Raw genomic sequence first — 26,327 nt, forward strand, 5'->3', positions numbered from 1 at the left:
TTGGACATGACTCAGTGACTTGAGCATACATAATAATAACTACTAATAGTTTATCATATACCAGGCACTATTTTAAGTGTTTAACAAATATTAACTTGGTTAGTAGACTTCTAGTTTTATTTGATTTTAGGGTTCTTTGTGATACATACATAAATGTTTGAACAGAGAGAACAACCTGCCTCATGTAAAAATTGAGAGTCTCTTGGCAAAAATAGATGAAAAAAAGTGAATATCATTGTTATTGTGTAATTTGGCACCTTCGTTCAGTTTATGCATCTTATCATAAAACTGACTGGTCTAGGTAGAGCTTTGATCAACTAAGTAGATTGAGAACACATTTTTTCCCCTTAGGGTAAAACCAAAACATGTTTGTTTTAGAAAGTGCAGATAAACAGAAGTTCGTGTGTCTATGATTTTTTTCCTTGGCTGTATTGTTTTTATTTATTTATTTTGGCTGAACTGGCCCCGTCAGGCAGCATGCAGGGTCCTAGTTCCCTGACCAGGGATTGAACCTATGCCCTCTGCAGTGAAAGTACAGAGTCTTAAGCACTGCACTGGCAGAGAAGCCCCTAGAAATTGTTTTTAGGTCAGCGGGAATAAATGCTCGTAAAATTTTTGGGCTGAGTATTGCCAAATCGCCCTCCGGAAATATTGCACTCCCAGTAGCAGTATGAGAGTTCTTATTTCTTCAGCCTTTCTTCAGTCATGGATGTTATAACCTTTTGAATAAACTATGGCATTTGAGAGATGACAGATTCTACTTTACTTGGAAAAAAAGGCTTTGTACAAAGAGGCATAATTACCAGCAGCAATAAAGTTATTGACTATTAAGTAGTACTTTTTATAGCTTTTAAGGTCAAAAGAGTGAGTTAACAGTCCTGTGTTAAAAAAAAGAATTTAATAAATACAGTGACTAAATGGTATACGAGACCACCTGCAGTGGGATTAGGGGGAACACTGCTTTAGGATGGAAGGGAGTATCTCACAGAGGAAGTAGAATTTCACTTTGATCTTTGAGGAGAAGGCTGGGAAGGGGCTTTTAAGAAAGCCAGGTAGGAAGGAATGGGTTTCAAAGGCATAGAGTTAAGACTGTACAGTGTTAACGTGTGTGGTGTTTTGTTCGCTTTTGGAGAGGATTGTGGGGTGAGAAGGTAGTTCAGAGATGGATTTGTGGTGTTTTATTTTTCTTTTACGGACAAGAGGACAAAATTGGAAAGGCAGAAGGAAATCAGAGGATGGGGTTGGAGTCTAACTAACTGTATATGCAGTCATTGACTGACTGCTTACTGGGTTGGTTCGGTTAGTGAATAGGTTGTTCAATAAAGTTCTTGGTGAAAATGAAAAATATGTCTTATTTTTACTTAAAACCGAACAAACTTTTTGGTCAACCCAGTACCTATATGGATGACTTACAGCTGTCAGACATACTTAGATTTTTTTTTCTTAGGCAAAACCAAGGAGAGCAGCTGTTAAAGCATTCTTTCACTAAGTTCAGGACGGTATTCGTTTATCTTCTTGCTGATGGTGCTGGCAGCTCTCTGTTGCAGATCCTAAAGTAGATTTAGGAACTCCCTGCTATGTCTACATCAGCTGGGAATTTTTTAATCTATGACAAACCTTCTAACATTTCTATTAAAAGTTATCTCTGTTGATTTTAAAATAAGATTATATGATATTGTAAAAGTTTAATGGTAATAGGACCAATTCCTCTCATTGCGTATATGGGCAATCCATACAGTTGATACAGGTGTGGTGACAAAAAATAAACCAAAGTTAGCTCTGGTTGAGTAGTGTAGTTCAGGGTTATTTCAGTTATAGGATAGAAATCTGCTTATAGCTTAAAAATTATAGACCAGGTGAGATTGGTACGTCCATTTATTACCTTTGCAGTTTACCTATAATATACCTTTAAGATTTCAGTCTGTTGTCCTCATGATGGATTGGGGCTATTTCCTCTTCAGTTGTCCTTGTTGAAGAAGTAAAAACAGTTTGATTTAATGAAGAAACAAATGGCTGAACTGGGCTTATTAATGTTAAAATTTGAAATAATGTATGCTCTTTTTTTAAAAAAATCAAATACTGTAGAAAGTTATAAAGTAATAATTCTTCCCTTAAGTAATCATGTTTTGCTTTTCTGTTTTTTCCTACTTGTGGGATCATACTTAGGATCTTTTCTGCAGTTTGCTTTTTCTAAACTTTTAAATTCAATATATGTAAGTAAAATTGTCTTAAAAGTATGTAGCATTTCTGTTGCACAATGAAAATTGCTCAGTCCAGCTTTTTGCAGCCCCATGGACTGTGGCCTGCCAGGCTCCTCTGTCCATGGAATTCTCCAGGCAAGAGTACTGGAATGAGTAGTTTGTTCTTTCTCCAGAGCGTCTTCCTGACCCAGGGATCAGACTGGGTCTCCTGCATTGCTGTTAGGTGCTTTACTGTCTGAGCTACAGAAGAACCCTGTTGCATAAATGCTTAGTAATTTGACTTGTCCCTTTTGGGTGGACATCTGGGTTGCTTCCGTGAATTTAGATTATAAAAAGTGCTGCAGAGAACATCCTTGAAACCATGTCCTTGCTTACTTGTGCTTGTAGGATACATTCTTTAAAGTGAAATTGCAGGATCAAAGATTTTTTTCTTTTATAATTAAGATATTACCGTCTTTCTTAAAAATGGTATACCAGTGTATACTGCTATCTATATCGTTTCCCTGTACTCTTGTTAATATGTCATGCTAATCTTTTTTTAAGCTTGCTAATTTGAGGGGTGGAAAACAGTATCATATATAGCATAAATTTGTTCTTATGACTTATGAGGCAGAAAACTTTTTCCATATATTTACTATATTTTTTCTTCAAAAGCTCTGTCCATTATTTTTTGCCCATTTATGTTCCCTATCAGGTGGCTGTTATTTTTCTTTTGTTTTTGTGAAGAGTTCTTTCTATGTTAAGGAAGTTACTCCCTTTGACTATCATGTACTATGACTATTTTTAACTGTTTATCTTTTGACTTTGCTGATTGTGTACGTTTAGTTTTTATGTAATCACATAACTCCTGTATTGCTTTTAGATGTCTTGTCATGCTTAGAAATCATCCAAGATTATGAAAAAGGAAAATGGATGATTTTTTTTTTTACCTTTATGGGTTTTTCAAGATTCAAATATTTGATCCGTCTGAGATTTATTTTTAATAAGTGAGCTGGGGTCTAATTTTACAGTTTTTTGAAATGGCTACTCAGGTGTTTCAACATTATTTATTAAAATCTCCTTTTCTGTATAATACTTACACCCTCATTTCTAGTTCAGATTCTATTTCTCTGCAATAGTGTAGATGTGACTAGTAGAGAATTTTAAAAGGTTTTTTGAGGTCAGTGGAGCAGTAGAGGATTTAGATGGATTATACTTTTTTTTTAATCTCCCCTTTTGCTTCTAAGATTGATAAATGATTGGTTCTTCCAATGACTACTCCTAAACCCATCCATCCTATGGACATGGAGATGGCTTTCCCATGATGGTTTTAGATTATGTATATCTATGTGGAGAGCAAGGTAAAGTTGGGATGAAGGTCTTCTGTGGTATAGTCAATGAGATTTTTTTAGAAAATAACCAGGATTTTAAAATGAGTTTGAACTTCTCTAGGAAGTAAAAACCTGCTAGTCAGTGCCTACGCATTAGCTAATTCTGTACTTTGCCACAAGGATACAAAGAAAACACCAGCTAAAAGAAGTGAAACTTGAAAAATGGTTATTAGTCACTACCTTTTACTCCTTAGTCATCTTTAAGAATTTAGTCACTATGAGTAGCACTTGGTTTTTTAAATTGTAACTAATGATTTTTTAAAAGCTTTTTACTTTGTATTGTGGTAGTTTCAAGTGAACAGGGAAAGGATTCAGCCACATATATATATATGTGTATGTGTATATATATATATGTGTGTGTATATATATATACACACACACACACGTATCCATTCTCTCCCAAGCACTCCTCCCATCCAGGCCGCCACATAACAGTGAGCCAAGTTCCAAGTGCCACACAGTAGGTCCTTGTTGGTTATCCATTCTAAGTATAGCAGTGTGTACATGTCCATTCCAAACTCCCAAACTATCCCTTCCCCGATTGAAATTTCCCCCGGCAACCAAAAGTTTGTTCTCTATAAGTTTGTGAGTCGGTTTCTGTTTTGTAAGTTCATTCATCTGTATCACATTTTAGATTCTACATACAAGTGATATCATAGGATATTTATCTTTCTGACTTAGTATGATAAGCTCTGTGTCCAATCATGTTGCTGCAAATGGAATAATTTCATTCTTTTTTATGACTGATCAGTTTTTTTTTTCCTGATCTCCATGGCTAGAGATCAGAAGATGGGTTTTACTTCAGGCTCATTTATTTACTGGCCATAGGACTGTGGGCAAGATGGTTAGTGTCTTTGAATCTTATTTCTTTGTTTGGAAAATAGACATGAGACACCAACTATCGTTTATTTATTTGTTCATTTTTGGCTGTGCTGGGTCTTGGTTGCTGCACGGGCTTTTCTTTAGTTGCGGTGAGCAGGGGCTACTCTCCAGTTGCCAGCCGTGGGCCTCTCTATACAGTGGCTTCTCTTGTTGCAGCTTCTGGGCTCCAGAGCACAGGTTCAGCAGCCATGGCGCATGGGCTCAGGTGCGCCTCTGCACATGGCATCTTCCCAGATCAGAGATCAAACCATGTCTCCTGCATTGGCAGATGGATTCTTTACCACTGAGCCACCAGGGAAGCCCCTACCTATCTTCTTATCTCACTGCTGCTACTGCTAAGTCACTTAAGTCGTGTCTGACTGTGTGCAACCCCATAGATGGCAGCCGACCAGGCTCCCCTGTCCCTGGAATTCTCCAGGCAAGAACACTGGAGTGGGTTGCCATTTCCTTCTCCAATGCATGAAAGTGACAAGTGAAGTTGCTCAGTCGTGTCCGACTCTTAGCAGCCCCATGGACTGCAGCTGACCAGGGTCCTCTGTCCATGGGATTTTCCAGGCAAGAGTACTGGAGTGGGGTGCTATTGCTTCTGCGCTTATCTCACTGGCTTGTTATAAAGAATAAATATGATGAGGTATGACCAATATTTTATAAATATTGAAATTTTGCAGCAAGTTTTTTTTTTGGTCCTACCACGTGACATGCAGGATATCCATTCCCCAAGCAGGGGATGAGCCCAGGGCTTGTCAGTGAAAGTCCAGCATCCCAGCCACTAGGCCTCCAGGGAACTTCTTGCAGCAAGTTTTAACGAGGATGAGGATTTGGAAATTTGGAGACCATAGTGACTCTAGAAAAGGAGGAGTTCGAAAAACAGGTTGGGGATGAATTACTAGTGAGAAAGTGAAGATGAAAATGTAAATCACTTTTCTAGGACATTTATTAAAAAGAAAAGAATAGCATGGTTGGGTCACAAAAGATGAGGTTCATTGGAAAATGAGCTGCCATTTGTTTCCAAAGGGCACTGTTTCCAAAATTTCAGTTATTTTTAATTTTGCCGTTATCTCTGTACTGTATTTACTATTATAAAGATCACTGAAAAGTCCTCTTCCTAAGCAGTAAATTCTGTGAAGTCATAGGCTTGTTTCAGTTACATATTTGTTTCTAAAATGTTAAGTAAACATGTACTACTTGACAAAAATTCACAGATTTGATGTTGAGTACCATTGATGACATCCATATCATAATTTCAGCAAAATTTTAAAGACTACATTGGCTCTGAGTGTAATGTGGGTGATATAAATTACTCAATGTGTTGAATGATTTGAACAGTTTCTCAAAAGACATATATAGGATCAAGGCAATAGTTTAAAGGGTTAGTCTTGAAAAAGAGATGGGCTACTCCTTTCTCTGACACAGGAGTAGTGGAGAAGAGGATTAAAGATAGTGAACATTAAAATACAAGACATTTTAGGAGTTGGTACCTAAAATGATCAATTGAAGGTAAGGCTACCTGGTAAGGTTGGGACTTGAAAAAGGTGGAAAATGTTTGGATCTATGCTTGTGATGAATGTTACAGAAATTCATCAAGAGGCAAAGACAGATACTATATTTTTTATGGCAGGCCTGGTTAAGACTTGACAGCGTCAGTTTATATAGTGGGCCTATGTTCTATATTATTTCTGTAAGGTGTGGCAATTCAAAATCAGAAAAAGCAGATAGGCAATATCTGGGATTGGGATATGGCTTGGCAGGTCCAGGAAAGTGGTGCTGCTGATGGGGAAAGGATGGAAATAACGACAGAGGGTTAGTAACTGTCGGCTGGGTAAGAAAACTGGGAAAGCAAAAGAGTAATTTCCATCAGAAGAAAACCTGTTTCCTTACATTTCTTTTTAGAGCAATGAAGTCTTTTCTAGAAATTGTCCAACCGACTTCTCATGTCTCGTTGGCCAGAACTAGGTTATAAATTATGCTGTCTGCCCTTTGCCTCTTTATTCTTTTCTACCCTGCTTAGAGTCCATAGCGTCAGCCCCCCAGGGCACAATCCAGTGGCTCCTGTGCCCTCTTGTTTCTGGTAGGGTTTGGTCATGGCTGGGTTGGACAGCCCTGATAGGAGATCCAAGGGCAGAGAGTAAGGAGTGTTTTTGTCATGTCAGTTTCCTTTGGGCTGGGTAACCATCACTTCTGTTCAGTTCTTTCCAAAGTGTTCTCTTTGACTTTCCTTGGCTTTTCAGGATAGTAACAGCTTTCCGGTTGTGTGTTACTAGCCCTAAAATCTACATCATCTTTTGTTGTTTTTCTTAAATTTGTTGACACATTTATTAAAAAGTTCCTTCTAAACTCTTTTCAGTAGCTATAAGTGGGCCATCTCTAACTGAGTGCTCATGCCCATTCTTGAATCATCTGGCAAGGGGAACAAGACACATGCCCTTGTGAGGGAAGCACCAGCCTTGTTCACCATAGTCACATGGGATTATCAGAAGTAACTGTGCGTGTATGTCAGCCAGACTTAGAGTAAACTTAGCCATCTAGAACAGAAGTAGTCAGACATAACCACTTTCATTCATTTATGCCTGTAGTGCTTCTGGACCATATGGCCCCCAAAGCCTCTCTGGCCCGTTACAGAAGAAAATTGCTGATAAAACCTGATCGAGGACTATACTGTTCAGTATGGTCCGGTTGAACACTTGAACTGTTGCTAGTCTGAACTGATTTAATACAGCTGTAAAATACATACCACATTTCAGACTCACTTGCATCTGTTTTGCTTTTTCATGTGGCTCCTAAGACATTTTAAAGTACATATGTGGTTCACATTTATATATCTGTTGGACAGCTTTGATCTAGAAAGTAACTGGTAACCTAGAAAGTAAGGAATTAAAAGCTGCCCTTTAGCAAAAGTCTCTATTAAATACAGTAGGGCTTCCTAGGTGGTACAAGTGATAAAGAACCCACCTGCCAATGCGGGAGACGTAAGTACAGTATTGTAAAGCTGAGAGAGCTTGGCACCTAGAGGCATTTGACTCTCGGTCGAGTTCCAGAAGACCCAAGTCCTTACAAGTCTTCATGCTGTTTCCATTGCCTGACATAATCTTTCCTAGTACCTGTTCACTGTGGTTTTTCCTTATCATTTGAGACTCAGTTCAAAGATCAAATATTGACTTCCTCTGCAAAAGCTCACTCCACCCTGATGATTCCACAGCCCTTCTGTATATTGTAATTATCTATGTTTGCATATTTCTCCTGAGATCCTAAAGGAGGGGGCAGTTGAAATACATGCCTAGTACCCTGTATGTATTGGGTTCTCAGAGGATTTTTACATCGTGAGTGAATATATAATTGAATGAACAAATGAGTTACTAATTTAATAAGTTTGGTTATTTGTCTTTTCCTTCTGGGTAACACTGGCAATAAATTTGGCCTAGTAGTATGAGTATAGGATTTTATAGGAGTCAGAGTTAGTGAAAGTCGTGAAGAAGCAGCCCAGGTAGAAAAGAATAATTTTCTGGAGCTGTTTAGTGTAGGCTCTGTTGCTCTCATTTCCATTTTACTATCAATGAAAGTATTATAATAGCACGGTACAATAAATGATCTTTTATTTAACATAAAGATTATGTATAGTACAATCTCTTTCTCTTTTTAAAGGTGCTAATTTTAGGAAGGTCTTCATCAAAACTGGTTCAAATTAGATTTTTGATACTTCAGGGAGTGCGTTTTTAAATATTCAGTTCAGTGTCGTAGATTCTACAAGTGTGAGGTAGTGTTAATGAAGATAAATGTTGCAAGCCTGACTTCTTAGAAATCAGTAGGTTAGGAAAAAAAAATCGAGAGTAGTTTCTTTAAGGATTTATCTTTGGGTCTACTAGTAGGTATTAACAGTTAATGATCAGTTAACAGTGATATTAATGATTTAGACAGATATTTCAGACACTGCAAGACACTCAGTCCTTGTTTATCACTACTTCAGAGTCAACATTTTAGAAATTTAGAAACCTTGAGTTTACTCAGGTGGTTGGTTGTCTATATATAGGTCTTTAAATCATTGGATATTTGCTTTTATGGCATTATTCTTTTGATTTTTATGACATTTAAGTTTCGGTGGATAGCAGGAAAGTAATTTTCTTCTGAATGTTATATGAGGTTAATTTTAAGGTGAAAGAAAATGAATTTAAAATTTTTCTCTGACTTTATATAAGTTTACTGTCACTTGGAGTAGGGTCTTCAGAGATTCTAGTCTAACTGGGAAAAACTTTCCCAGCTTTCCAATCTCTTGACTCATCAAAACCAATTTGAAATGGTGGTGATGTTATTTATGGATAGACACATTCCTTTTGGAAGTGATGCACAGTAGTGAGAATTAATCTTTGGTGTCTTCCTCCTCATCTCCCTGTGGTCATTAGTTGAAGGGAAGAAGCTTCTGTGTTCATTTATTTATGAATCCGTGCTCTGATCATAGATAGTAGAGAGCTGCTGCTGCTGCTGCCAAGTCGCTTCAGTCGTGTCCAACTCTGTGTGACCCCATAGACGGCAGCCCACCAGGGTCCCCCATCCCTGGGATTCTCCAGGCAAGAACACTGGAGTGGGTTGCCATTTCCTCTCCAGTGCATGAAAATGAAAAGTGAAAGTGAAGTCACTCAGTCGTGTCCGACTCTTCGCAACCCCATGGACTGCAGCCTACCAGGCTCCTCCATCCATGGGATTTTCCAGGCAAGAGTTCTGGAGTGGGGTGCCATTGCCTTCTCCGAGTAGAGAGGTAAATAAAAGTATTTTTTACAACTGATAGAAAAATCAAGTGGGTATTTGTTTCACCTTCATATTTCTTACCTAATAAGGTACCAATTTGAGAATATCTTCAAAACGCATCTGTCCACTCCCAGTGCCTTTTTTTTTGACTTATGGCAGTATTAATTTCTTGTCAGGATTTATTGCATTTCACTTCTGTGATCCTTTCTTTCTCTCCTGCCAGAGACTGGACTTTTCTAATATCAGATCAGTTACTCTTTTGCGTAAACAATTCTTAATTTCCTCAAAGCTGTTATGATACAGACCATTCACAGTATGACCTCCAGCCTCCTTCCCAGTTATAAATTCCACCATTATCAACAATTAAAGATATTACTGCACTGCTTTCTGGCTTCTTCTGTTGTTGGAATTGATGAGTCAATACTCAGCATAATTGCAGTTCTCTTGAAGGTGATATTTTCTTTCTTGGTGCTTTCGAGGGCCTTTTGTAGTTTGCTTTAAAATATACCTCTGTGTAAAAGATAAATAAAAAAAAACAACCTCTGTATTATACAGTTTTACTATCATATATCTTTACCCAGCTTGGGATTCTTTGATCTTTCTTTGAGCACTGGCATTTTTTAACACTTCTGGAAAGTTTTCAGCCATTATTGCTTCAAGTTTTTTCTCTCATTTTAGGGCTTTTATTAGATATATTTTGGACCTTCACATGCTCCATCGCTTTTTTTCCAAGTTGATTATTGTGAAAAGATACAAATAAATAGAGGATTAAATAAGTTTTATTTCAGACATAAAAATAGAATAGTAGACCAGTAAAATTGATGTAGAACACTATGTAAGACATGCAGATATTAACAATATAATAAATGAAAACAGTGTGCATAATGATTCCATTTTTATAATATGTAATTTATAATATTTAATATTACTATTTAATATTTACCAAAGTAAAAGAACAGATGATATTTACCAAAATATTAGGCTGTGGGTGATTTTGTTAGATTTTTTCGGGGGCAGGGGGTTTGGGTTTTAAAAATTTTTCTATAAATGGGAACAGGGAGTCTGTTCTCATTTCTCTTGTGTATTTACCTAGGAGGTAGAATTTCTGGCTCATACGGTAATAACTCAGTGTTTACTTTTTGAGGAAGTTCCAGAGTTTTTCAAAAGCACTACATTCTCAGCAGCAGTGTGGGAGGGTTTTAATTTCTCCATATCCTGGTCAAAAGTTTTCCTCCTCACTTAAACTATTTTATTTGTACCAAGTGGTTCCATTCTTACATTTTTACAAGTATGTAGTAACACTTCTCTAATTGTATAATGAAACAGTTGTCACATCCAGTCCCTGAAATAGCTAGCACTCTTCTCAAAATTTCGTGCTGGTACAGCTCTTTCTAGCTTTACTGAAATAATTGACACAACATTGTATAAACTTAAGTGTACAGTGACCAGCACTTACAGCCATCCTACTGTGTGTAAAGCAATATTTGTTTGTGGTTTTGATTTGCATTTTCTTGATGGCAGTGATGTTGAGCATCTTCTCAAATGGTATCAACCATTTGTGTATCTTTTGGAGACATGTCTGTTCAGACACTTAGATTGGACCATTTGTCTTTTCCATTGAGTTGTATGAGTTGTTTACGTGTTCTGTATGTGGGTTCCTGATCAGATTTGCAAGTATTTCCCCTCTTTTGTATCTTTTAACTTTCTTGATAATACCCCTTGGAGTAGAAAAGATTTTCAAAAAATTTTAGTGAAATCCAACTTATCTGATTTTTCTATTGTTGCTTGTACATTTTACTAGTCATAGTTACAGGATCCATTCAGATAATCTAATTTCCTGTTACTGTCAGAATTGGATCTTGTAGCATCTTATGATTAATACAGTTGTAAGCATGGTATGTACCTATAGTAGTGTTTTTTTTTTTCAGCTTACCATTTTTATGTATAAATTTCCTTCTATTTATATTGCCAATGCTTCCTTTTTAAAAGTTGTGTTATGTTTTGTGGTTTTACCAAAGTTTGTACTTGTCATGTTTTGCTTGTTTTTTAAGTTTATGGTTTAAATAATGCTGATGGGTAGCTCTCCCATCTACTTAAAAATTACATTTTTTCTTTATTTAGGTCGGGTTGATTTAAAACAGTTGATATCAAAGAAGATACAGTTGACAGCAGAGGCAGAGGTAAGTAATTCTCTCTTCCAGAAACAAAAATGTAGAGTTTTAGAGTAAACGGTTTTATTCAGTGCAGTTTTTAATGCTAAACTGTTTAAAGAACTATTTACTTTTCTTATCAGTTGACATTATCCTGTGATGAACAGGATATGCAGACGACACCACCCTTATGGCAGAAAGTGAAGAGGAACTAAAAAGCCTCTTGATGAAAGTGAAAGAGGGAAGTGAAAAAGTTGGCTTAAAGCTCAACATTCAGAAAACGAAGATCATGGCATCTGGTCCCATCACTTCATGGGAAATAGATGTGGAAGCAGTGTCAGACTTTATTTTCGGGGGCTCCAAAATCACTGCAGATGGTGACTGCAGCCATGAAATTAAAAGATGCTTACTCCTTGGAAGGAAAGTTATGACCAACCTAGATAGCGTATTTAAGAGCAGAGACGTTACTTTGCCAACAAAGGTCCGTCTAGTCAAGGCTATGGTTTTTCCAGTGGTCCAGTCTCATGGATGTGAGAGTTGGACTGTGAAGAAAGCTGAGCGCTGAAGAATTGATGCTTTTGAATTGTGGTGTTGGAGAAGCCTCCTGAGAGTCCCTTGGACTGCAAGGAGATCCAACCAGTCTATCCTAAAGGAGATCAGTCCTGGGTGTTCATTGGAAGGACTGGTGCTCAAGCTGAAACTCCAGTACTTTGGCCACTACATGCGAAGAGTTGACTCATTGGAAAAGACCCTGATGCTGGGAAGGCTTGGGGGCAGGAGGAGAAGGGGATAACAGAGGATGAGATGGCTGGATGGCATTACTGACTCGATGGACATGGGTTTGGCTAGACTCCAGGAGTTGGTGATGGACAGGGTGGCCTGGCGTGCTGCGACTCATGGGGTCGCAAAGAGTCAGACATGACTGAGCGACTGAACTGAACTGTGATGAACAGGAAAATAAGATCTACCATCTTGTCATTCTGCCTAAGAACCAGATTATCACTTTTTTCCTCTGCTGTCATACATCTTTCACCAGTAAAACTCAGTTTTAGTGAACATGGTACAGTTGATGCTTGTAAAAGTGCTTGTGTAGGTACTTTATGAAAGTATCTGTCATGGTTTATAGTGAATAATGGGCCTTCAATAAACATTGAATCTGAAACTAGAGATTCCCTGTTAGGGATACAGAACATATAGAAATAATCAATTTGCAAAAAACATTAAGAGATTTCAGGGAATTCCTTAGTCATGCAGTGGTTAGGACTCAATGCTTTTGCTGCTGTGGCCTAGGTTCAATCCCTGGTCAGGGAACTAAGATTCTGCAAACTGCTCTGTACAACCAAGAAATAAGTAAGTAAACAAAGACCTTTCAGGCAAGGGAAACAGTTCTACAAGTTTGAATGCACCAGCACCTTCAAGAAATCTGGAGAACAAAGAACACTTAAAAAAAATGAAGGACTTCTCTGGTGGTACAGTGGGTAAGAATCTGCCTCCCAGTGCAGAGGACATGGGTTCAGTCCCTGATCCAGGAAGATTCCACATGCTTCAGAGCAACTAAGCCCATGCACCTGAACTATTAAGCCCATGTGTTGCAACTACTGAAGCCTGTGAGCCTGGAGCCTCTGCTCTGCAATGATGAGTAGCCCCTGCTCATGGGAACTAGAAAAAGCCTGCATATACTAACAATAATCCAGTGCAGCCGAAAATAGTAAATTAATTCATTAAAAAAAATCAACTACTGTGTGTGCCTGAATGTAAGTTGGCTTCAAATGCAAGGCAGACAGACTCCCTATCTCCCAGTAAGAAGATTACTTCCAAAATTGATTAACCAACCTGAATATATAAATGTCCAGTGATGTAGATGAAATAGCCCTGTTTTCATTTATTAATTAGTCACATGTGCATGCATGCATATACACATTTATATTGTTGTTTAGTTGCTAAATTGTGTCTTTGTGATCCCGTGAACTATAGCCTGCCGCTTCCTCTGTCCATAGGGTTTCCCAGTCAGGAATACTAGAGTGAGTTGCCATTCCCTACTCCAGGGGATCTTCCCAACCCAGCAATCAAACTCCTGTCTCCTACACTGGCAGGTAGATTCTCTACCACTGAGCCACTCGGGAAGCCCCCTAAAAGGGGGGTCTGCCTTGTATTTGAAGTCAGCTTGCATGCGTGTGGGCTTCCCTGGTGGCTCAGCCAGTGAAGAATCTGCTTGTAGTTCAGGAGACCCAGTTTGATCCCTGGATTGGAAAGGTCCCCTGGAGAAGGAAATGGCTACCCTCCCCAGTATTCTTGCCTGGAAAATTCCATGGACAGAAACTGACTGGCTATAGTGCATAGGGTCGCAAAAAGTCAGACACGACTGAGCAACTAACACTTTAACGTTTTCACTTACGTGCATTTATATAGAATACTTTAAATTTAGATATTTTTATCTTGTTTTGTAAAACAGTATATGTAAGATAAAACCAGATATGTAAGATAAGCAGGGCATAGCTTGAGCAGAGGTATGGAGGTAAGCAACTTAAACTGTATCTTGGAAATGACACTTGATTGACATCTGTGCCCCTGGTGGGATATGATAAGAAAATAAAATTTGGGCTATATTGTAAGGCATTTTTTTCCTCTGCCTTCATGTCCTTATTCATGAAGCTCTGCGTGAAATTTTCTTTAACTTCCTACCTTCACCAATCAAAATCGTATATATTCTTCAAATTCTCGCTCAAATGCGGGTGCTTCTGAAGTTTTCTGAAACCCCAGCTTGAAATGTTATCCGTCCTACTTTATACGTCTAAGTTCTTAGTTTATGCCCTTAGCATATACTCTGTAATTGTTATACACTGTTTTGTTCTGAATGAATCACCAAAATTCCTCTGGTGAACTTGCAGGCAGTTTAACTTAGGAGTGTTTTGATTGGCAATTTGATATCAAATGAGATTGAACATCTTGCCATTATTAACGAATTGGAGTGTTTTTGAGGGAGATGTATTAGGAATGCTATACTGATACCAAAGTTGAAGAAACTGTTGAGTTTGAAGATGAGACCACATTGGAAGCTCCTGTAACATTTGTAGTAGTCTAGTGACTAAACAGGGGCAGGGAGGAGAAGGGAGTCCATTTAGAAGTCCTGTTGTGTGCTAGGCCTTAAACTAGGTGTTTTATATATGTAACCTTATTTACTTAAATTCTCCCTTTCATAGCAATAATGTCTAACTGGTTATATTTTTTTGTTGTTTTCTTTTATTGGCTACACTCACTAATGTGAAATGACCTTTGAGATGGCAGGTATGTGAATATTTTTCAGAGCCATGAAATTTACTTGTTCTTTTCCCTTGTGGGTCTTAGAAATAATTTTAAAGATAAATGAAAATAAACAGTCTTTCTAGTCATTTGTTATTTGGTGTCATGTTCCAATCCAGTTGGCACACTTTTCCCTTAATGTTTAAAGGGAGAACACTGGACTAGTTATCTACAAGCTCCCCTTCAGGTCTAAGAGTATGTATCATTGTCTGTGTAGCTAACTTAAACTTTTGCTTCTAATTCTCTACTTCCTATTGTAAACAGAATAGATAATCTATAGATTGTATTGGGCAATTCTTTCAGCTCCATGTAACTAGAGTTGTCAGATATAAATACAGTACACTTGGTTAAATTTGAGTTTCAGACAAACAGTAGATAGTTTGTTAATCATCATGCAATATTTGAGACATAACCTAGTCCCAAAGTTAGTTGTTTATCAAATTCACATTTGTTCTTGTTGCTTAGTTGCTAAGTTGTGTCTGACTCTTTCGTAATCCCAAGGACTAGCCAGGCTCCTCTGTCCGTGAGATTTCCCAGGCAAGAATACTGGATTGGGTTGCTATTTCCTTCTTCAGGGGATCTTCCCAACCCAGGAATTGAACTTGTAAAGATGTTAAGAAGATTGTCAAGCAAACTCTTTAGTCCTAAGGGAAGAGAAATGAGAGAGATGATGGCATTAGTGGGTTGAACTGATTGAATTTCTTAAAGTCACTTTTAGATCTAAATGCTGTCATAAAAAACTTTGAAATACTCAATTTAAAAAAATCTGGTGCTAGTGGGATCATACGGCATTGTGTAACTCTCAGTCATGACCTTTTAAAAGCCTTGTAATTGTGTTGTAACAACCCTTTAAAGATCTTGTAACAGTCCAGTTCTGTTTAGTCACTCATTCATGTCCAACTCTTTGCAACCCCATGGACTGCAGCACGCCAGGCCTCCCTGCCCATCACCAACTCCAGGAGTTTACTCAAACTCATGTCCATTGAGTCGATGATGTCTTCCAACCATCTCATCCCCTGTTGTCCCCTTCTCCTCCCACTTTCAATCATTCCCAGCATCAGGGTCTTTTCAGATGAGTTGGCTCTTTGCATCAGGTGGCCAAAGTGTTGGAGTTTCAGCTTCAACATCAGTCCTTCCAGTGAATACCTAGGACTGATCTCCTTTAGGATGGACTGGTTGGATCTCCTTGCAGTCCAAGGGACTCTGAAGAGTCTTCTCCAATACCACAGTTAAAAAGCATCAATTCTTTGGTGCTCAGCTTCTTAACAGTCAAACTCTCACATCCATACATGACCAATGGAAAAACCATAGCCTTGACTAGACGGGTCTTTGTTGGAACAGTCCAAGGGAGATTCAAATGATTAGATTAGAACTACATTCTCTGCAGTAATAGAGAAATTAGCTATCTTTAACATTGTTTGTTTTTTTTTTCTCTTGGTTGCAAATAACAAAAACCTACTTTGCCTTATTTAAGTATAAGAGAAAGTATATTTGAAGGATTAATGTATGTCATACAGTCCTAGGAGAAGTTGAACACTCAGACTTTGGAAAGGGTGTTTAATGGCAAGAGTTCAGCTACTTCTGAATTTTTCAGTTAATAAGGTTTCCAGTCAAACTTTCTAAGCTCATGAGTTTCAGGTCTATGAGTAAGAGAATTGAAGTTTGTTCAGAAGGGCAGGGCCATATGGCACCGCCCTAACCTAGACTTGGGGTGCCTGTTTTCACATTTGAGGACAAATTCCAGAGGAAATTGAGTATATTGAGAAGAGAAAAGAGGATATCTTTACTATTGATATTTGTAGAACTTTTATCAGTGTACGTGATTTTATAGGGGAAATGTTAGGTCTAATGTGAAAATTGGAAGGGATGAAAACTTACTTTCTATTTCTACTTCTTAAAAATATACATTTATGTTTTGCTTGTTTCTTGTATACCATTTCTAATCTTATTTTTCACATCAGTATCTAATGCAGCTGCCTGGCCATTAAAGGAGCAATCCATAATGAATATGACTGAAATGGAATGTCTACAGATGAGTACTCCTCTTCACACTTTGATTTGTTTGAGTAAACTAAATAAGTTTTTGGATAGTCCCAGTTTATTGATTTGTTGGCAGACTGCTAGAAAGACAGGTCTAAGTGTTTTCTGCCTAGAAATTGATTGATCATTTGTGTAAGTTGAGGTTAGCTTGCACTGTAAGAGTAACACAGTTCAGTTCAGTTCAGTCGCTCAGTCGTGTCCGACTCTGCGACCCCATGAGTCGCAGCACGCCAGGCCACCCTGTCCATCACCAACTGCCAGAGTTCACTCAGACTCACGTCCGTCGAGTGAGTGAGGCCATCTAGCCATCTCATCCTCTGTCGTCCCCTTCTCCTCCTGCCCCCAATCCCTCCCAGCATCAGAGTCTTTTCCAATGAGTCAACTCTTCACATGAGGTGGCCAAAGTACTGGAGTTTCAGCTTTAGCATCATTCATTCCAAAGAACACCCAGGGCTGATTTTCAGAATGGACTGGTTGGATCTCCTTGCAGTCCAAGGGACTCTCTAGAGTCTTCTCCAACACCACAGTTCAAAAGCATCAATTCTTCGGCACTCAGCCTTCTTCACAGTCCAACTCTCACATCCATACGTGACCACAGGAAAAATCATAGCCTTGACTAGATGGACCTTAGTCGGCAAAGTAATGTCTCTGCTTTTACATATACTATCTAGGTTGGTCATAACTTTTCTTCCAAGGAGTAAGTGTCTTTTAATTTCATGGCTGCAGTCACCATCTGCACTGATTTTGGAGCCCAAAAAAATAAAGTCTGACACTGTTTCCACTGTTTCCCCATCTATTTCCCATGAAGTGATGGGACCGGATGCCATGATCGTCATTTTCTGAGTGTTGAGCTTTAAGCCAACTTTTTCACTCCCCTCTTTCACTTTCATCAAGAGGCTTTTTAGCTCCTCTTCACTTTCTGCCATAAGGGTGGTATCATCTGCATATCTGAGGTTATTGATATTTCTCCTGGCAGTCTTGATTCCAGTCCAGCGTTTCTCATGATGTACTCTGCATATAAGTTAAATAAGCAGGGTGACAGTATACAGCCTTGACGTACTCGTTTTCCTATTTGGAACCAGTCTGTTGTTCCATGTCCAGTTCTAACTGTTGCTTCCTCACCTGCATATAGGTTTCTCAAGAGGCAGGTCAGGTGGTCTGGTATTCCCATCTCTTGAAGAATTTTCCACAGTTTATTGTGATCCACACAGTCAAAGGCTTTGGCATAGTCAATAAAGCAGAAATAGATGTTTTTCTGCAACTCTCTTGCTTTTTCCATGATCCAGCAGTTGTTGGCAATTTGATCTCTGGTTCCTCTGCCTTTTCTAAAACCAGCTTGAACATCAGGAAGTTCACGGTTCATGTATTGCTGAAGCCTGGCTTGGAGAATTTTGAGCATTACTTTACTAGCATGTGAGATGAGTGCAATTGTGCGGTAGTTTGAGCATTCTTTGGCATTGCCTTTCTTTGGAATTGGGAATCAGCGAACTAAAATGGACTGGAATGGGTGAATTTAACTCAGATGACCGTTACATCTACTACTGTGGGCAGGAATCCCTCAGAAGAAATGGGGTAGCTATCGTGGTCAACAAAAGAGTCAGAAATGCTGTACTTGGATGCAATCTCAAAAATGACAGAAATGACAGAATGATCTCTGTTCGTCTCCAAGGCAAACCATTCAATATCACAGTTATCCAAGTCTGTGCCCCCACCAGTAACGCTGAAGAATAACACAGGATGGACCCAAATAATTGAGACTTAAACAAGATAGAAATACATTTTCCTCTCATGGGAATGATCTGGAGGTGAGAGTTCCACAGCTGGTGTAGTAACTCTGGTTCCTTCCTCCTCCCTACCTCACCATTTGTAGGCCATGATCCATTTTCTCATTGTCCAAGTGGTTCTAGCCATTTCATCTGAGATTCAAAGAACAGAATTGATGTAGGGAAAGAAATGGGGCAAGGAACAGGTACCAGCTGTCTTTTAAGGAAGTTTTCTGGAGGTTTGGTCAAACCAATTTTGCTTGTATCTCATTGGCAAGAACTTAGTCTCCTGGCCACACCAAGGTGCAGAGGGAGACTGGGAAATTTATTTATTTTGGGATTTAAGTGCCCAGGTAGCAAATAAAGGGTCCTGATACTAAGGAAGGGGGTGGGAAATGATAGATTGAATGGTAACAGTCACTGCAAAAACTGTCTATTGTAGTTCACTACCCCTGGTCTTCTGATCATTTCTTACCTTCTTCTGGCTGTGTAAGTGTGACTACATTCTTCTGTTTCCCTTTCTGCCTCTTCTTATTTTATTTAAATACATAAATGTGTTAGTCTTTAATCTACTTGGAACCTTGAGAAAGTTCATTGTTCTTTATGATTTCATCACTTATTTACAAAATGAAGAAATGTCCCTCCCATATACTGCCTTTGGGAATGTTCAGTTCTGTGAACAACACATACTTGGTCCCTTGGTCTGTCAGGTACTACGTTAGGAGCTGAGATTTTGGAGAAGTCATTTCTCATGCTAGCTGATAATACTACATATAAAATAGATAAGCAAGAGGAGCAACAACTGAATTAGATGCCTTTAAAGTGTTCATTGAAAGCTAAAAAGTGAGGTTACTGTTAGTTGGTATTTGTGATAAGAAATTATGTGATGTTAGAGCTCTGTTGAAAAAATTACAGGTGATGGTTACTCTGTTTTGTAGTTAATGAGAATCCAAAATATCAAAATTAGTAATGTTCTGCATATCACCCATTGAGGTATTTTCTTTTAGAATATTTGTTTTCTTTTTTAGTGCCAAAGAAAAATCAGTGGCATATTAAAAAAGAAAGCACAAGGTTTAACAGATTTTATTTTAATGTTGTGATACCATATGACAACAGGAGGATTGTTTTAAGAACAGGAGGAATGTATTTTCTCTATGTAGGTTTTTTTCTGATTGTAGAAGTAGTATAGGCTCAATGTAGAAAATTTATATGAGACAAAGTATAAAAAGGAAACACAACCCATATACCCATCACTTGGAAATAATATTTTGGTTTATTTCCTCCCAGTAATTTGTTTTCCTTCTTGTATTGTACATGCAGATCCAAGTAGACACATGTAGGCATTTGTGTCATAGATACACTGGCAAAATCAACATCAATGTATATAATCAGTTTGTGTATTTTTCTTAACATCATTTTGTGGGCTTTTTTTTTGTGTGTTAAAATGTTCTTTGAAAATGTGATTTAAAAAATGATTTCATGATAGTCATTTGTATGGATACATCATTTGGTAACTACTGGGGATGTAGTTTTACTCCTTTCTGATTTTCTGGCGTTTAGTAATGGCTAATGACGTGAAGGAGGTAGGCAGTGATGATGAGAAGCAGTACAGTATACTATTTGGATGGTTAAGATGAGGGAGCTGCCTCAGTAGATTGGGGTTAAAACGTGTCTTTCAGGTCGGTTTGGGCTGATAACAACGTGATATCAAGAATATTAGAGTCTAACTTAAGTTGGGAGATAGCCCAGGATGAATTTCATTTTAAACAAAAAGGGATTAAAATTCAGAGCTCTGATTTCATTAGTCCCTGGTTTATCTTGAACTTTGGCTTCCTTATTAAGGACTGTGTAATAGTTATACTCAAGACTTTTTTTTTTTTTTCCTTTGGAGGAGGAATTTATTACAATGCACTACTTAGGACTGTAAACTTATGCTAAACAACACCTTTTTACTGTATTACCTGTCATTTTCAGGCTACATGTACGTACATCATTGACTTTTTAGGTTTTACTTTTTTGACTTACATTAATCATATAGAAAATATTTTATATAAAGTATGGTGGAAAGCAATATAATGTAATGTGAACTTAGGTCATAGACTGGAGTTCTGATCCTAGTTCTGTAGCCTACAAGTGGTGACTTTGGGTAAGTCACATCACTTGACTTGTTCAAGCTTAGATCTCTCATGTGTAAAATAGGCATTCTGTTACATACTTCAGAGATTGTTTTAAGACTAGAAATAATACATAAAAGCCCCTTAGAAAGTATCTAGCATAAAGCAGTCATTTAATTAATAACAGTCATTGCAGGCAATAATAACGATTTTTACTCCCTTCCACTTAATAGTTTCCACAAAGAAGTCAGGGCTATGTATTATTATTTTTAGTATCTACTTTCTGCTTTATGTTAATAATAGACATTGAATAAAGTGAGCTGTTGTATGAGTAAGAGTTTTGGTGGCAGGAGTTGATTTCAAAAACTGTTAGGAAATGTGTCTATCACCTATTGTCTTGGCAGTCGCTTTGCTAAGAGCTGGCTGTACAGTGGTTAACAAATAGACATAGTTTTAAAGCCAAGTGGGGAAGGTACACATTTAAGTGCAGTGATGGAAAAGAATAAGATGCAGTAACTTTAGAGTGAATTGTCAGGGGAGACCTCTCTTGGAGAGTCAATTTAAACACTGTATTAACCTATTTTATTGTGTTAACCGGCTTTGCCTGAAATGGTCAGGTCTCTGGTTCCATGCCACTGTGAGGTTAAAAGATTCTCTGTGCAAAGCCAGGCAGTGAATCAGAGAAACAAGTAATTCATGAACTAGTGATATGACCTTATGGAGTCAGAGTATAATTTATTTTTAAATTTCTTTTTTACTTACTAAGTTACCATTTTATTAGAAAAGGATATAATAACTCAGGAACAGCCAGGTGGGAGAGATGCACAGGGCAAATATGGGGAAGGGACACAGAGCTTCCATGCCCTCTGAGGGTGCCATCCTCCCGGCATTGTAATATGTTCACCAGCCCGGAAGCTCAAGAATACAATATTTTGTGCTCTGTGCTCAGAGTATATATTTTTACTTGGTGTTTCTTTCTCTCAGCCTACTCTTTTTTTCATACCTCTGTAACCGTTACTTTACCCTACTCTTTTCTCATTTTAAGATTCAGTCCAAAGTAACCTCTGTTTAGAAGGCTTTTTATTGTAGAAGCGTTCTCCTTCTAAAGTGTAAATCTGAATATGTTTGTAAACCTTGTGCTTATTAAAAAATCGTGGTTTCTAGTTGTCCTTAGAATAAAATGAAAAATCCTTAAAATGAGTGAATTCTCTGGCAGTCCAGTGGTTAGCACCCCTCACTTTTCACTGCTGAGGGTGCGGGTTTGATCCCTGGTTGGGGAACTAAGATACCACAGGCCTCGTGGTGTGGCCAAGAATGAAATCTTAAAAGGCTTAAAGGTCTGTCATGAAGGAGACCCTGTTTGCTTCTCCAGCTTCATCTCTGATCACTAGTGTTCTAACAGTAGGGTCTTTGTTTCATGGTGGTTGTTCCAGATTATTAAAATCTTAGAGGTTGTCTTCATGAGCCGCTTGTTTTAAAAAATGAGGTTCTTTGATAGATTAGAAAAGCAAGGTGGTTAGATAGTTTCTAGTTAATGGTCTGCCTCCTTCCATCATCCTTCTGTCTATCTGTTGTGCTGGGACAATCATAGTACGTGGCTGGCTGTTAATAGGGATGAGATTGAGAAGATAAATTAGAAAGCCTATAGCCTTCAGTCTCCTTTTCAGATTATTGATAGACATTTTTAAACAGATTTATTGTGGTCACGTTTTGAAATGTCTATTAAAACCAATTTCGTATAATAGAAAAACTCAGAAGAAGGCTGAAGTGGAACACTCCTTGTTCTGTGTTTTTCTGTATTCCCTCTTACAAAAGGAATGACAGATAAGCAGTCACTCTTTATTTTTCATCAGTACTTGGATATGTGAAAGAAGGAGGCTAAAGAAACTTAATAGTGTCAACAATAGAGTTCTTCCTTATGTCCCAGTGGCAGCAGCTTCTATCAACTTTAATTCCTCAGAGAAAGAGGACAAAGCTATTGTTGATGAAAAAAATGGAAAAGTCCTGTTAAAAAAGAAATGAAAACTTTTATTCGAGCCACATTGAGGATTATAACCTGGGAACAGCCTCTCAGAAAGCTCTAAGAATAAGAACCGTTCCACCTATGAGAGGTCATAGATAGTTACATTTTGAGTCAGAGGCTATGCATTAAATGACATTGTTGACAGCTTACACAATCCCCATGGAAACTATGGGTCATTGGGGCCCTTTACAAGATTAAGAGGGAAGGTTATCTCTGAAGGAATTGTGACCCTGGAGGAGATTAGAAAGGTATGTTATCTCCTAAGGAGGTCAGATTAATGCAGTTGCATGATATATGCTAAAGGTGAAGGAGGAGGTTTGGACAGGCAGAGAAAAAATTTGTTTGTCTTGTCTTGCCATAAAATATTTTATGTCATCAGCATTAAGAAATGCCTTTATCAAATCCAAGTTTATGTGCCTGGTACACTATGAAACCAAACAAACTGAAATGTTAGAGTTTAGAGCGGAGAAAGGTTTATTGCGAGGACCTAGCAGGTGTTACTCAAAAACCTGGGTTCACTCCCTGGTGAGTGAGTGTTGAACCAAAAGACACAACCAGGGCAAAGAACGGGAGAGTGATTTATTACTTGGAAAACTCTGGGGGAGGGTCTTTCCCAAAACAGTGTCTCTCCAACAGTGAAATTTGGAAAGTTTTAACCTAAGGGTACATGCTGGAGAAGGCAATGGCACCCCACTCCAGTACTCTTGCCTGGAAAATCCCATGGATGGAGGAGCCTGGTGGGCCGCAGTCCATGGGGTTGCTAAGAGTCGGACAGGATTGAGCGACTTCACTTTCACTTTTCACTTTCACTTTCATGGATTGGAGAAGGAAATGGCAACTCACTCCAGTGTTCTTGCCTGGAGAATCCCAGGGACAGGGGAGCCTCGTGGGCTGCCATCTATGGGGTCGCACAGAGTCGGACACGACTGAAGTGACTTAGCGGCAGCAGCAGCAAGGGTACATTCAGACTCATGAAGGGGCTTGAGCTGAAGAAAATTCAGCGTAAAATTGGGCCAGAGGTCAATAGAAGCTTTAGTTGATTGGAGATCAACATCATGATTCCAGCTTCCACCTTGGTGAGGACCTTAGTTCCTGCTGAACTGGAAGATTTATTATGTATCCCTTGAGGAGGAACTAGGATTGATTAATCGCTGAACTATTGTTTTTTGACTCTTTTTTTCCTTTGTTCCATGCATTCCCTTCCCTTAATATCTTTAATTACTGAGACCTGTTCAAAGGCAAGCATTGTCACCAGGCTTAGATCACAAAATTTATTAAGGCCAAAAATGGCTTCTCTTTTGTCAAGAAAACCATGTCTAGTTTTCTTTCTCTGGGGATTCTCTACCGTACTTGCCTGCACAAGGAGAATGTGCGGCTCATGCTCAAAAGACCTGAACTCCTGGTGGTTTTCAGGGAAGAATTTTTAAAGGCAACTTTTGGGGTGACAGGGAGAGAACTATAGAGTGTGTAACTTTCTTCTGATTGATTGGTAAAGAGGTAACATGGTGCTATTCTAGGAATCTCAAATCAGCAACCTTCTGGTTGGACCAGTCTGCACTGTGAGCCTAAAGTTACCATCTTCCACCTGGAATTGTTCCTGAAGAACAATTTGAAGATAGATATCAGTTAGTTAAGTGTTGAATAGTAGCAGAAGTGTTAGTCATTCAGTTATGTCTGACTCTTTGTGACCCCACGGACTGTAGCCTCCCCAGGCTCCTTTGTCCATGGAATTCTTCAGGCAAGAATACTGGAGCGGGTAGCCATTCCCTTCCCTGAGGGATCTCCCCGACCCAGGGATCAAACCTAGGTCTCCCACACTGCTGGCAGATTGTTTACCATCTGAGCCGTTATATTACTCCTCAGTATATCCCTTGAGGAGGAACCAGGATTCTGTTTTAGTGTTGAGCTGTGTATCTTGACTGCTTTTTCTTTGTTTCTGCATTGTTGTTGTTCAGTTGTTCAGTCGTGTCCAACTTTTTGCGACCCCTTGGATTGCAGCACTCCAGGCTTCCCTGTCCTCCACTATGTCCCGGAGCTTGCTCAAACTCATGTCCACTGAGTCGGTGATGCCATCCAACCATCTCGTCCTCTGTCATCCCTTCTCCTCCTGCCTTCAGTCTTTCCCAGCATGAAGGTCTTTTCTAATGAGTTGGCTCTTTGCATCAGGTGGCCAAAGTATTGAAGCTTCAGCATCAGTCCTTCTAATTAATATTCAGGGTTGATTTCCTTTAGAATTGACTGGTTGGATCTCCTTGCAGTCCAAGGGACTCTCAAGAGTCTTCTCCCACACCACAGTTCAAAAGCACCAGTTCGTCAACGTTTAGCTTTCTTTATGATCCAACTCTCACATTCATACATGACGACTGGAAAAACCATAGTTTGACTGTACAGACCTTTGTTGGCAAAGTAATGTCTCTGCTTTATGATATGCTGTCTAGGTTGATCATAGCTTTTCTTCCAAGGAGCAAACATCTTTTAATGTGTGTGTTTCTGCATTAGTAACATCTAATTAGTATGAATCCGTTCTTTGGAATGGCAGGGAAGGTTTAGGAAGCTCAAATCTTTTTCCTGCAGACAAGAAATAGGGAACACAGAAAGGCTTTTATACCTGGAATGGCCCCACAGGGTCCTGCTCAGTTTCACTTCCACTGAAAGAGTTCACTCAAAATGTAAAAGTGCATTAAGTTTGTTTCAGGAACCTTATTCAGGGGCCCTGAAGCCCAGGACATAGTCTCTCAGTGACTCTTAGGGGAGTGTTCAAAAGAAGCAGGTGGAGAAGTCAGGAGATCTGTATATATATATGTGATTTTTGCCTGGAAAAAACATACAGTCAAGCATAGAAAGATTACTGCCAATCAGCGTACTGTCTAGGAGTCTGTATATCCAAAGCACAGAGTTTTTCTCCATTCTGAATTCCCCTGGGGGTAGCGGGGGGATGTGGGTGGGGTGACTGCACGGCCTGTGGCTTGATCCCTATAGAACTGGAATGGTGGGCAGCATTGTTTGTTCCAGTAGAGGTTTTGGAGTATGAGGGGAAAAGGAAGGTGATCGAGAATGGTCTGATTGCCGAGGACGGTGAGGATAAGGAGATTGCTGTAGCCTTTGGAAATTGCAAGTTTTTTGACACGTGTGGCAACAGCTAATCTGTGGGTGAGACGTGACTAAGGCGCAAGAAGAGTTCGTGCTTTGAGAAGCTGACTGAGTATGTTTAAGTTGAGTTGGGTAGATTAAGACCTGATTTCAGCAGCTTTTACTGATATCTTTGTAACACACATTATGTTCTCTCCCCTCCCCTCCCCCATGCTACTTGACCCAGTACTTAATTGAGAAAGGTACTGATTCCAGGGTATGAGGAATCTAGTGAAAAGAAATGGCTTGATTCCCCATTACCACATCTCAGGATCCCAGGCTTCTTTTTGTAATGCTGAGTAAGATTTCAGTGAACTGATATGAGTAGGGTTGTAAAGTGTTAAGACCTTAAATGGTTTACCCCTCTCCTGCCACCCTCCCCTTCTTTTCTGACCTCAACTCTTATCACTCTTTTGCTTCAACTGTGATGTCCTATTTCCTTGCTATTTCTCAAACACTTACAGGGTGTTCCTGCCTCAGGCCTTTTTACGTGTGTGCTTTTTTCTTTCTGGTTCTTTTCCCACATATAAATCAACTAACTTGAGCTTTTACTTTGTACAGATCTTCTCAAATGTCATCATAATCTTTGAGGCTTTCCCTGACCTCTGAAAAATGACA

At 38.9% G+C, this 26,327-nt stretch overlaps 1 protein-coding gene across 2 annotated transcripts in view; it reads left to right on the top strand.

The window, feature by feature from the left end:
- SOAT1 (sterol O-acyltransferase 1) overlaps positions 1–26,327 on the top strand; it is a 64,693-nt gene that overhangs the window by 16,200 nt on the left and 22,166 nt on the right. For both annotated transcript variants that reach the window (XM_052654232.1, XM_052654231.1), the window contains exon 3: positions 11,312–11,370. In XM_052654232.1, the coding sequence (XP_052510192.1) occupies positions 11,312–11,370 (59 nt within the window). The remainder of the gene's footprint in view (positions 1–11,311; positions 11,371–26,327) is intronic.

Source organism: Budorcas taxicolor, chromosome 16 (assembly GCF_023091745.1).
Source record: "Budorcas taxicolor isolate Tak-1 chromosome 16, Takin1.1, whole genome shotgun sequence".
NCBI lineage: Eukaryota > Metazoa > Chordata > Mammalia > Artiodactyla > Bovidae > Budorcas > Budorcas taxicolor.